This window comes from Paroedura picta, chromosome 7 (assembly GCF_049243985.1).
Source record: "Paroedura picta isolate Pp20150507F chromosome 7, Ppicta_v3.0, whole genome shotgun sequence".
Classification (NCBI taxonomy): domain Eukaryota; kingdom Metazoa; phylum Chordata; class Lepidosauria; order Squamata; family Gekkonidae; genus Paroedura; species Paroedura picta.
In genome coordinates, this window is record NC_135375.1 from 31,149,484 (window position 1) to 31,162,126 (window position 12,643).

At 39.2% G+C, this 12,643-nt stretch overlaps 1 protein-coding gene across 12 annotated transcripts in view; it reads left to right on the forward strand.

The window, feature by feature from the left end:
• MAST4 (microtubule associated serine/threonine kinase family member 4) overlaps positions 1-12,643 on the forward strand; it is a 275,824-nt gene that overhangs the window by 222,616 nt on the left and 40,565 nt on the right. For all 12 annotated transcript variants that reach the window (XR_013233058.1, XM_077347278.1, XM_077347279.1 and 9 more), the window contains 3 exons: positions 1,721-1,853; positions 6,780-6,847; positions 8,386-8,471. Coding sequence is in view for 11 of the 12 variants with exons in the window: in XM_077347278.1 (XP_077203393.1) it covers positions 1,721-1,853; positions 6,780-6,847; positions 8,386-8,471 (287 nt within the window). In the remaining variant the exon portion in view is untranslated. The remainder of the gene's footprint in view (positions 1-1,720; positions 1,854-6,779; positions 6,848-8,385; positions 8,472-12,643) is intronic.

A 12,643-nucleotide genomic window follows, 5' to 3' on the forward strand; every position in this document is an offset into this window, starting at 1 on the left:
CACATGAAGATACATATTCTTGGGGTCATTATTGCCTAAGCTGCATGGCAGCTCACCTCCACCCTGGTTCCTTTAACTGCAGATGTTTGGGATTGAACCTGAGGTCTTCTGCATGCAAAGCTGGTGCTCTAACATTGAGGTACAGCCCCTTGGGAGAGCTACCTAAATATTTTGAAGCATATAATAACTTGCATCTCCTCATTTAATCGTTTTATTCATTTATTTATTTCATTAATTTATATACTGCCCTCCCAGATATACCAGCTCAGGACAGTGTAAACATCAATAAAACAATACACAATGAATACATTCGACCATTTAAAATCATCTTTAAAACCATCTTTAACTACAGTAACATCAACTCAATTTCAGCTAGTATTTCTAGTATAGGTCAGTTGCTAGATTGATGTAAACATGGAAATGTTTTTTAAAGGGTTAATAGTAGCACCTCAACTGGGGCTTGCTGACCTAGCCAGAGGACCTCTGACTTAGTTGGATTTAACGTCACCCCATTCCACTTGAGCCACTCCCTCACTGTCCCCATGCAGTTGGTCAATACACTCGGGGGTGCAGACAGATGGCTGTCCATTAACAGATCCAGTTGCATGTCATCCGTATACTGATGACACCCTAGCTTGAAACTCCGAATTAACTGGGCGAGGGGGCGGATATAGATATTAAACAGCATCAGGAAGAGAATTGTTTCTTGGGGAACCCTGCAAGGTAAGGAACACTCCTGGGAGGTATTCTCTCCTACTGCCAATCTCTGTCCCCATCCTTGGAGAAAGGACTGTAGCCACTTCAAGGCAGTGGCCCATATCTCCATGTTGCTTAGGCACTGGGTGATTAGCCCACGTATTACTATGCTGAGCACTGCTGTAAGGTCTGTAAGGAACAGCAGCTCCTACCCGCCTAGGTCCATTTTCCTCCAGAGATCATCTTTCATCGCAACCAGAACTGTTTCCCCTCCATGACCAGGCCAGAAACCAAATTAGAAAGGTTCAAGGGCTAATGTTTCCTCCAGAAAGCTCTGTAGTTGTTCCACAACCACCCACTCAACTACCTTTCCCAGGTAAGGCAAATGTGAAACCGGATGGTAGTTGGCTGGGTTGGTTTTATCCAGTGTTAGTCTTTTAAAAAGTGACCTCACCACTGCCTCCTTTAACTTCTCCAGGAATGTCCCAGTTGCTGCTAATTCACACCTGTAGAGACCAAAGGACACTATACCTTCTGCTTCTCATTGAAAACCTGTTGATTAGAGGAATAAGGTGATAAGATGAGGTCATTTAGTGATGCAAACATTTCCTCAATGGCTTTGATCCTTGTTTCATTCCTAACTTTTGACACTCCTTTTAGTTATGTTTTCTGTCCCTAACTCTCTTGCTCTGTAGCCTCCAGATTATGTCTTGACTCTAGTGAAATCACCCCTTTGCCTGTCGTATCAGTTTGAAATCATGCTGGTCCCATGTTCAATGTGCCCTAGAAGGGTTGAAGACCACATCTCTAACATGCGGTGCAAGCTTGTTACAGTTCCGTTCTTGTTTCCTTGATATTGTTTTTGCTATTTGTTTGGAAGACTTTGTTCCATAAAATCATAGCTTATTTTCTGCATTTGCTGACAGACGGTTTCCGATTTTTTTCAACCAAATTAAGAAATTGCTTCTTTCAACAGTAATAAAGCTAACAGTCTTCGTAATAAATGATCTTTTTCTCCTTTCAGGAGTTTGATCCTGAAGAATTTTATTATCTTCTGGAAGCTGCAGAAGGACATGCTAAAGAGGGACAAGGCATTAAAACTGACATCCCTAGATACATTATTAGCCAGCTGGGGTTAAATAAAGACCCTTTGGAAGGTATGAGATTTTCATAGTGTAATGATTTATTCTTAAATCAAGATTTGGTGGTGGTAGGGAGGATGTTCTTATGTTGGTTGTCCTTTTTATTTCATCATTGATTTGTTTATTTGTTAAAATGTGTTTATCCTTTTCTTCCATCCAAAAAGGACCCTCAAAGTAGCTACCGTGATACTGTGCTAAAATTCAGTCAGAAATTAATAAATAACAAAAAGCCATCAGAAAATAAGTTATTCAATTTTTATCAGTTTTTTAAGCAAATAGCAAGCATTATTAGAAACCACAACATATTTTATAAGAAGAAGAAAAGTTGGTTCTTATATGCCGCTTTTCCCTACCCGAAGGAGGCTCAAAGCGGCTTACAGTCGCCTTCCCAGTCCTCTCCCCACAACAGACACCCTGTGGGGTGGGTGAGGCTGAGAGAGCCCTGATATCACTGCTCAGTCAGACCAGCTTTATCAGTGCCGTGGCCAGCCCAAGGTCACCCAGCTGGATGCATGTGGGGGAGCACAGAATCTAACCTGGCATGCCAGATTAGAAGTCCACAGTCCTAACCACTACACCAAACTGGCTCTCTAAATATGTGAGGTTGAATGAAGGTAAAGCATACATTCAGTTCATTGTTCATTTCCAAAGGGAAGACTGATAAAAGATGAGAAAAAGAAAGCTGCATTAAGATACTTAACAGTGCTGGCAAAAGCAAGGGGAACTGCAGGTATGGTTAGGTCTTAAGCCCAAGTATCAGAAGCATGTTGATCCAAGATAATGCAGAAACATGTTAAAACATTATTGAATGATCTGGATAATTTAAAGATCCTGAAAAGGTTGGCCAGACCTTAGTATTAAAGGAATGGCAAGGAAGATTAAAATAAACAAACATATTGTTAACAAATTAGATTGCTTTAATGATCTTAAAAGTTTTTAGAGTTAAAATAAAGTTATAGTTTTTGCCCATATTTAAAATGCATTCATTTAAAGAGGGATATAGTTTTATTATGAACATGTTATTAGCCAACACAGAAAAGTGACAAAAATGACCTTTTATCCAACAGGTGCTTTTTAGTGAAAAGATGAAAGTGTAAGGAAAAAATAGTTGACTTCTGAGATGAAGCAGTGAAAGGGGGACAGTGTCATGTTATGAACTGTGGGCTTCTTCCATTACCTATTGTATCCCAACTGAGGTCCCTGTCCTCCCCAAGTTCCCAACCCCAAATCCCCAGGAGTTTTCCAACATAGAGCTTGTCATCTTACCCCTCATTCCTTGCTGACCAGGGGAAAATCTGGCAACCCTAATTAGGAAGTATAATATTTAATAATGGGTTAATTATAGGAGACATGCATAGCTCAGTTTGGTCAGTTTTCTGAAAACCAGACTGTGAATAAAACTATGGAATAAGGGACCTTAATGCTAAAAGCTTATTTTCAATTGAAAGCAAGTTTGCTGCTTTACATCTCAATGAAACTTGTTTTCTAGCAATTGTGTTTTAGTCTGAAACCCTTTACTTTTTATTTCTTTTTTGCTATAGTATCTTTTCTGCAAGTGAAATGATGCATGCAATTTTTAGAGATAATGCCAGATAAACCTATACTGTACTGAAGCTATAGCAGAGCAGATTCATCATTTACTGGAGTCTGGTTGCTGTATTTCAGAAACATTCCCTGGGGAGAAATGTTTTCCCGTGGCTTTTAAATTACCATCTTTACCTTTTTGAATCATGAGTCTTTAGAAATGGTTTAAATCAATGAAATAAAAAGCAGATGTTTAATGGTATTTAGATGAGTTTTAAAAAATGCCTTCAGGCATTGCAAAATGGTTCCTTAACTTCTTGATTCAAAAGCTGACTCTTGGTTTCATTCTATTACTACCTACTGTTTACAAATAATGTGTATTTCTCAGATAATGGTTATTTTGCAAAAATAATGTTTAAAACTGAACCATTTTAATTTTCTATTTATGAATATAATTTGTGGTCTGAGAAGGCTGTCAGAGTACATTATAATGGCTCAGTTCCTGCAAAGACAAAAATCTCTTTCAGCATTTTGATTACACAAGCCCATATTTTATAATTTGCTAGTAAAGCTTATCCGGAGTTTTACCTTGCTGATAAAGGTGGTTTTAAGAAGCAAAATGCACACTTATGTGCATACCCACCCACATTAACCATATGTTAATGATTTCTTCTAAATATTGGCTTTTATGGAATGGTTCCCTTTTTGTTTGATTTTTAAAGTGAAATAGTAATCTATGTGCATGTACAAAGTGACTTTTAACCCATTTTCCCTGAAGTATTTTAGGGATAGGCACAAACCTTAAAAAGTTTAGATCCCACAAACTGTACTCTCAACCAACCCAAATGGGCCTCACCTGAACTGGTCTGGCAAGTCACAGCTGGGAGAAAGGGAACAGAACCCATCCTGGAAGGGACTTCCCTTCCACTTTTCTCTCAGCCATGCCTCACTGGAGCCAGGACAAGAGGTGAGGGTTGGAAATTGCCTGGAAGGGTTAAAGTATTACCAGCCATTTAACCATTTGCTTTTGCTCCCCGCACTTTGAAGGGGGAGAGGAAAGAGCAAAACAGCAGAGGAGGTCTGTCACTCAACTATTAGGTTTAAACAGCTGCAACCTATTCAACCCTTTGGTTTTCCTCCCCGCCTTCAAAGGGGAGGGAGAAAAACAGAAGGATTAAACGGCTGTCAGCCATTTAAACCTTATAGCTGAGCAAAGGACTCTGTATTGCTTAGTTGTAAGTGAAACATATGACCAATTATTTTAAATAGTTTAAAATTTAATTCTGATTTTGAGAAATTAATGTTCTTATTATCAGATGCTGCCTTTTTTGTTACTTAAAGAATGTCATTGTTTGCTTTGGCAGCAAAGAAAATTAGACCTAGGGAGCTTTGAAAAATAAATTACTTAGAAACCTAAGGAATAGGTAATGTTTAGCATGGTAAATACCAACTGTTTAGAAAATGGTTATTGTATTTTTCTTCTCTTCACTTTTTAAAAAGGGGCAGTTGACCAATCTATAGGATTATAATTACAGTTGTTATGTTAACATTTCAGTTATTACTGTTGTATATTGTTATTACTACTGGTTGTTACTGTTAAGACTGCTCCTTTAACCAGTTCTACTATCACTATTATTGAATCCAAATTGTACCTGTTCATGTCCTCTGTAAACTGCCCAGAGCTGCAAGGGGAGGGTGCATATATATTAGAAATAAATAAATAAACAAGTAAGAAAATAAATAAGATAGTTTTTTGATATTTTGTAATGGCCTTTGGCTACACAAATAAATTTGATTACAATGATAAATACTCCGTTGTTTGTATTAAAAGACTGGCCCTGAACAGCCAAACCTAACCAGACAAAATTCTAGTAAATGTTTGAGGAATTCCCTGTACATTGGTTCCTCGGCTCTGAACCAAATTCACTCTGAATTTTGTCTCATGAGCTGGTTCATGCCCATCCCTAGTGTATTTGCTTTTTTCCTATGGAGAGTAAAACATCCTTTTCATGAAACCGTCATGTGAACAATGCAGTTATAACTGAAGTATTTAAACAGGTAATTTCCACGAATGTAAAATTATCCTTTGATTGTGGACTGCTGAATCAGCATAAAATGAATGCAAAAGTTTGTGGACATTACTTTATCATTGTGTCTACAGTACAACTGATGTCAGGATGCTTGTGGTAGCACAGCATATTTGGTGGGTTCATTAGTGTTGGCACAGATGCATTACAGTGATTTTGTTTGATGATACTGTATAGTAGTGGTCCCCAACCACCGGGCCGTGACTCCCTCTCCCCGCCCCCCCCCGCAGTAAAAAACTTCCCAGGCCGCAAGCTTGCGGCCCGGTAGGGCCGCGCATGCGCGTATGTGTGGCCGAAATTACGCATGCGTGGCACTTGCGCGCATGCGTGATTTTGGCCGTGCATGCACGCATGGTGCATGCGCGTATGGCACATGCACGGCCGGGCAATCGCCCTCCCTGCTGCCGCCGGTCCCCAGCCTCAAAAAGGTTGGGGACCACTGCTGTTTAGTACAGAAAACAGTGTCAAAAACTCATTAGGCTAAAAAGGGTCAGCTCACATACATAATACCCTAAACCCGTTCCATTGCTACAAAAGTGGGTGCTTTGAAACAATCCTACTCACCCAGGATTTGAGAATAAATTCTTGAGATGGGGGTTAAAGCTAACACATTGTAGCAGATACACCTAAGAAGCTTCACTCATCTGATACCAGTATGCTGTGGCAGGTAGCCATACTGCTACAGGCCACTCTGTGTCCTGTCAGATGTGTGATTCTTGAGGTGTGGACGGTAATAGTAATATTGACAAGAAAATCTGAGTAGATGAAAGTTCTAGTAAACCCCTTAACCTGAATAGTTTGTTTATGCATACAGTGTGAAACATGGAAGCCTGTAAGACAGGCTGTAACTATTCTTATAACCACATTTTAAGCACCTAGACAGGATCATTACTATTTTTAGGTAGAACTATTCCCGATTAGTCACTAAGATATTCTAGTACATAAAATACTTGATTTCCTCTTAATGTTTTCCTAAGTATTTTGGAGCAGGAAAACCTTCAGAAACTTACCTTTCCTGTTCACAGAAGCCTTCTGTTTTGGTTGCTTTGGAGAAAGTGTTTATTAATTGGAAAATAGTAGTGAAAAGTAGCAGTCTTCATACGTTAAATTATTTGAACTTATGCTAGGCCTTCAGGCATTGTCAGAACTTAAAATATTAACAAAACTTTAAATCTGAACATGGTGAGACATATTAAAAAGTTGGCTTTTAATGTGTAATAATTCCGTGGAACAACCTTGAGAAGTAGCTATGTCCCTCATGAACTTCAACATTTAATGAGTGCACACACTGAATGTTGAAATAGTTTTTTGTATTTATTTTTATTTGTAGAAATAGCTCAGCTTGCTAACTATGACAGTGGGACAGCAGCAACTCCAGAAACAGATGAATCAGTCAGTGTAAGTCTTCTGTTATTTTGGGTTATGTTTGATTGAACTGAGTTTAAAATAAATTATTGACTATGGTGTTTCAACGAGTTATCATGTCAGATAACAGGAGCTGATGTGATTTCTGCATGAAGGTTTTTTAAATTTTAGATCTACATTAGGATCATGAGACAGTCACTATCTTTTCTTTTAACAGCCTAATTTAGTTACAATCAAAGACTGCTTTCTTTTCATGGCACATTATATAATTTGACTATTTTACAATATTATAAAATGAATTTATATATATCATACATACATGCATGCATGCATGCATGCATGCATGCATACATACATACATACATACATACATACATACATACATACATACATACATACATACATACATGATTGAAAGAGAAATATAAGGAGATGGGTACTTATACATTTGTGAAATAGGAAGTAATGTTATGATAGCAAAAATGCCAATATATGTTAAGTCATTCCAAATTGACATGTTCAATGAATTAATTATAGTAGTGGTTCTCAACCCTGGGGTCACGACCTGATTTGGGCCACCTGCCCCTATCTGTGGGGTCCCCAAGTTGGTTGCCACCATGATGGCAATGGCGGTGATGGCCGCAAGTGGCGGCAGCAGGCGGCGGCAGCGGGTAGCTGGCAGTGGCCGGTGGAGGATGAGTCATGGCAATGGCTGCCTCCACGCCACCCTGACTTTTGTGCGCCTGCGTGTGCTGTGCGCGCAGGCGCACAACAGTCGAGGCAGTGTGGAGGCAGCCATTGCCATGGCTCCTCCTCCGCCAGCCACTGCCTGCTGCCGCCCACCGCCAACCGCTAGCGTCACCTGCTGCTGCCCGCTGCTGTTTCTGGCCACTGTAACCGTCCCCTGAAGGTACAGGCCGGACCTTCCCTGGCCTTCTCTGGGAGGGAAGGGGTTTCCCCAGGAGGTCTCTCAGGGACAGCTGTTGTGCGCCTGTGCGCAAGCGAATGCGCATGAATGCATGCCGACCCCACCACCTACGCAGTTGGGGTCGCCGCATTAGAGCTGTTGAGAACCGCTGAATTATAGTAAGCTGTTAAACTTATATTTATTGTTAGAACTGTTACTGTTATGTTATATTGTGACTGTTATTTAATATAATTTTCTATGTTTCCTAAAACATTCCATGCGAACCGCCCTGGGCCGTATGGAACAGGAGGTATTAAAATCTAATACAACAAACAAACAAATAAATAAATAAAATTCCATTTCTAGACTAACATTGTGAACCACTCTGAGATCTGTAAACAATATTTTTAGTAGACATTTTAGACCAATTAACAAAATTCTGTTGAGTTTAGAGGAAGTTAGAAATATTTTAAGAAAATATTTTAAGAATTCCCTGCAGTGTGTCACCTGCAATCTTTATATTGGTACTGATGATACCCAGTTAAAGCCTCATAAAGATATTGAGGATGGAGCCTGTGACTGATTGGCTAAAGCTAAACCACTGCTACTTCTTTATATCGTGTATATTGGGCAACTAAATCTCTTTGTCTTATTCATTTTGAAGAGTTCCAATACATCTCTTAAACTTCAGCGGAAGCCTCGTGAAAGTGATTTTGAAACAATTAAACTCATCAGTAATGGAGCATATGGGTGAGTATATATAAGGCTTTCATAGTTTATAGACGATTGCATGTAATTTACTATAAGATACTATATACCTTTAAATTACTACTTATAATCTAAATGTAATTTTACTTTTTTTTTCTATATGCCAAAAATCATTCCTTTTTGAAAGAGAGCTAAAGATATTCCTATGCAAAATAGAAATAAATAAATGAGTAGTTCAAGAAGGCTATTGCTGTTTAAAATCCTAAAGCTGTCACTACTTGGATGGCAATGTAAGAAATGAATAGATATAATTAGATGTAAACAACCATGCTTGTAAAAATAGTGTTTTTCAGCCTAACTTGCTGCTCTTGAGGGTTATGAGAGGTGCACTATCAGGACTGGTATTATTTTTAAAAGCTGGCGGTATATAAGTCCATTTTAAAATTCTACACTTAAGAAATCTGAGGTTGAAAATCTTATTTTCTAAATAGTTGTCTCATTAGTTTTAATACGATCTGTTAATTTGCTATAGGTATAAAAGGGCAAGGCTGAACTCTAGTATATGGCAGATTACAAGTAGATTGTTCTTTAAGCCGGATACTTTGTTTAAAAAGGGGGTTCTAAAGATAGCTTCGAATGAGGCTTCCTGTGTGAAGAAAGGACTATAGCAGGAGTGGCTAAGAGAAATATTGTAAGCCTTCTTCGGGTAGAAAAATATTCATAATGTTTGGCTCGTCTCACTTTATCCGATGTGTATTGCATGTGTGGAGATGGATGGTTGCATGACCTTTGCATCATTATTCCAGGAACGAACCTTAAGCTCAGTTCAGAACCTCAGTTTAGAACTAGCATTTTCACCATTTATTCCAGTAGCAGTTATTAATAGTGGGTTTAAAAGGTCAGCATTTGGTCAGCAGCATTGTTCTGTCAAAGAAATTACCTCACTTGATCTGATTTGAAAAAGTCGCACATTAATACCTGATTGCCTAAGAATTTTAGTATAATTAAACAATAATGCCTATTTCTTTTGTGAATGCAAAGCAGTAAAGTGCTTCATAGGCACTTAATTTTTTTATTACTGGTATAAACTGAAAATAAAGTTAATGTTGTTGTGCAACAATAGTTTTCTTTCAGTGTTTTCCAGGTCATTAATTTTCTGAAATAACATAAATGAGAGAGCTCATGCTTACGATTCATTGATTTATATTCCAGAATGTCATTGGGTATATTTTTATGATGTAGCTCATTAATGTTTGTATTATGGTTGTGTAACAATCTATTCCTTCAAAAGGTAATGAAAAAAAGTATTGTTATTGAGCAAGAGTATTTTGAGTGTTTTTTTAAACTGGTCAATTCTGCTTTGAATTTCTTTCAAAATATAATTGTCTTGGCATATTTTGACAGAAATGTATCAGATGCATGAGTTTAAACAGCAAACTTTAAAAAATACCTATACATAACCTTTTTAGAATTCTGCCTTATACTTGGATTAGCAAGTTCATTTGTAATATAATTAAATGGCTTTGAAGAAGATAAGGTACACCAAGGAATTGATGGTTGGGAATGTACAAGACATTAAATAAGCTGTGAATTAGTAAACATGTCATATTCAGGCCAAGTCATTAATGGGTTCACAAGCTGTCTTAGACATTTTCTTTAAGCGAAATCTGCCCAGTGGCTGAGGACCACTGCTGTAGGTGATGAGGTTCCAAATTCAGTGTCTGCTAATTGTATTATTTCTTTAAAATTAGAAATAAATGTACTTTCCAAATGGGTTTATATTCTGATTGAGAACTGCTATTGTCTAGAGAAAAGAAAGCCTTTTCTGTCTCAAAGCCAACAACAGCTACATTTTAGTATCTGCATGATAAACCTGCAATATTTTGTCTGAGGGTAGAGAAAAACCTCCCAAGAGCCAGCTTGGTGTAATGGTTAAGAACAGCAGCTTCTAATCTGGTGAACTGGGTTTGATTCCCCACTCTTCCACATGCAGCCAGCTGGATGACCTCTTCCACAAGCAGCCAGCTTGTCACAGTCCTCTTAGAAGCTGTTCTGACCGAGCAGTAATATCAGGGCTTTCTCAGCCTCACCTACATCACAGGGTGTCTGTTGTGGGGAAAGGAAAGGGAAGGTGAATTCTCCTTCGGGTAGAGAAAAGTGCCATATAAGAACCAAGTCCTTTTCTTCTTCTAAATGTAGATTCTGAATTTGCGCCTGGCATTTTGCATCTGTGGTTTTCTCTTGTCACTGGTCAGGACTCCATTCATGGCATGTGTTCTGTATTTCCATTGGGAGAGTGGTCCATCATGCCTCCCCCTTATTTTTTGGTCTGAACATGCACAATAACGCACCCCTGCTGTAACGCAGTAAAAGAAAATTCAAAATCGCACCCTCCCATTCCTCGATGCCTATGGCACTCGAATCACCCAATCAAGGATTCTTGTGTTGATGTGCATTTAATCACCATGCATGCATAAAGACAACAAAAGTGCTTTTAGTCAAGGTTATGGTATTCCCAGTTGCAATGTATGGCTGTGAAAGTTGGACCATAAGGAAGGCCGAGCGTCAAAGAATTGAGGCTTTTGAACTCTGGTGCTAGAGAAGACTCTTGCGAGTCCCTTGGACTGCAAGGCGAACAAAGCAGTCAGTCCTAGAGGAGATCAGCCCTGCCTGCTCCTTAGAAGACCAGATCCTGAAGATGAAACTCAAATACTTTGGCCACCTCATGAGAAGGAAGGACTCCCTGGAGAAGAGCCTAATGCTGGGAGTGATTGAGGGCAAAAGAAGAAGGGAACAACAGAGAATGAGGTGGCAGGATGGAGTCACTGAAGCAGTCAGTGCAAACTTAAATGGACTCCGGGGAATGGTAGAGGACAGGAAGGCCTGGAGGATCATTGTCCATGGGGTCGCGATGGGTCGGACTTTGCACCTAAAAACAAAGTGATTTATGCCATAACTAGTCAGCAATGCCCTTACATCACCTGCATTGGACAAATGAGCCAGACTCTTAAACAAAGAATTAATGGTAATGTCTCACATTAGAAACCAAACATTCAAAGACAAGTGGGGAAACATTTTAACCTTTCAGGACATTCAGTTGCTAACTTAATACTGTTTACGCACTCTGGATCTTCACTGCCCCAGCACCAGTGCAGGAGCACAAATTGGGGGCAGATGAGGTGCACTGGGACAAATACTCCCCTGTGTGGGTGCAGGAAGAGATGGGGCAACCTGCCATGACTAAAACTGCAGCCTGGCATGAAACCTCCAGTGCATAAACAGTCTAAGAGAAGCAGTTCTCTTATAAAGGAATTTCAAAGGCAAATTAAAAAAAGGAATTGCTGAATTGCAATTGATAATGAAGCTCAGGACACTGCATCCTCTTGAACTGCACCAACTGCATCCTTTCTCATGATCAAAGCTGATTCCTCCATGCCTACTCCTCTTCTGCATATCACACCCAATCCAGTCACACCTACTTGTCATTCACCTGCTGTTGTCATTTGCCTGTTAATGTCATTTGACATCTGAAATCAGTCCATTTTCCAAAATACAGGTAATTCAGTTAAAATAAGCATTTTTAATAAAGTTTGCAAAGCACTGTGTCCCTGAGGAAAGGAAGCACCACTCACTTGTCATTAATTATATCACAAAAATAGCCAGCTCTATTTCACACACCTGCTCCAATGCCAGTTCATCTTCTGTTTGGGGGGGGGGATGGGGGGGACAGGGGGGCAATGTCTCAGAGCTGATGATTCTCTTACACTGAGGGTCAGGCCCAACCCATGGTCACCACTGCCATTTTGAATGGATGTAGAAATGATTTGAGAGCCTGATCCTGCTCTGGAAGGATACATCCTCTGACCCATGGTTTTTTCGGCCTCAGAATGTTTGAGAATGGTTGGTAGGAAACTGCAGCAGCTTTTCAGTTGAATTCGTAAATTATATAGGCTTGAAAATTAGTGTACAAAAATTGTATTGTAAAAATTGCCTACATGTATATTTGAACTTTTTCAGCAAGTGAGCAGGAGTCAATTTGAACTGAATTAGAGATTTCAAGCACTGACAGAGCATAGTCCTTTTACATGTAGGAGGATGCTTTCCTAATGATGAAAATATTCAAGTGACAGAAATATCATCATGCTCTTTGTTCATGTTCATTAAGAGTTCATGCAAACATATTTGACTGACGAACCATTGCGTTAAACAGCACT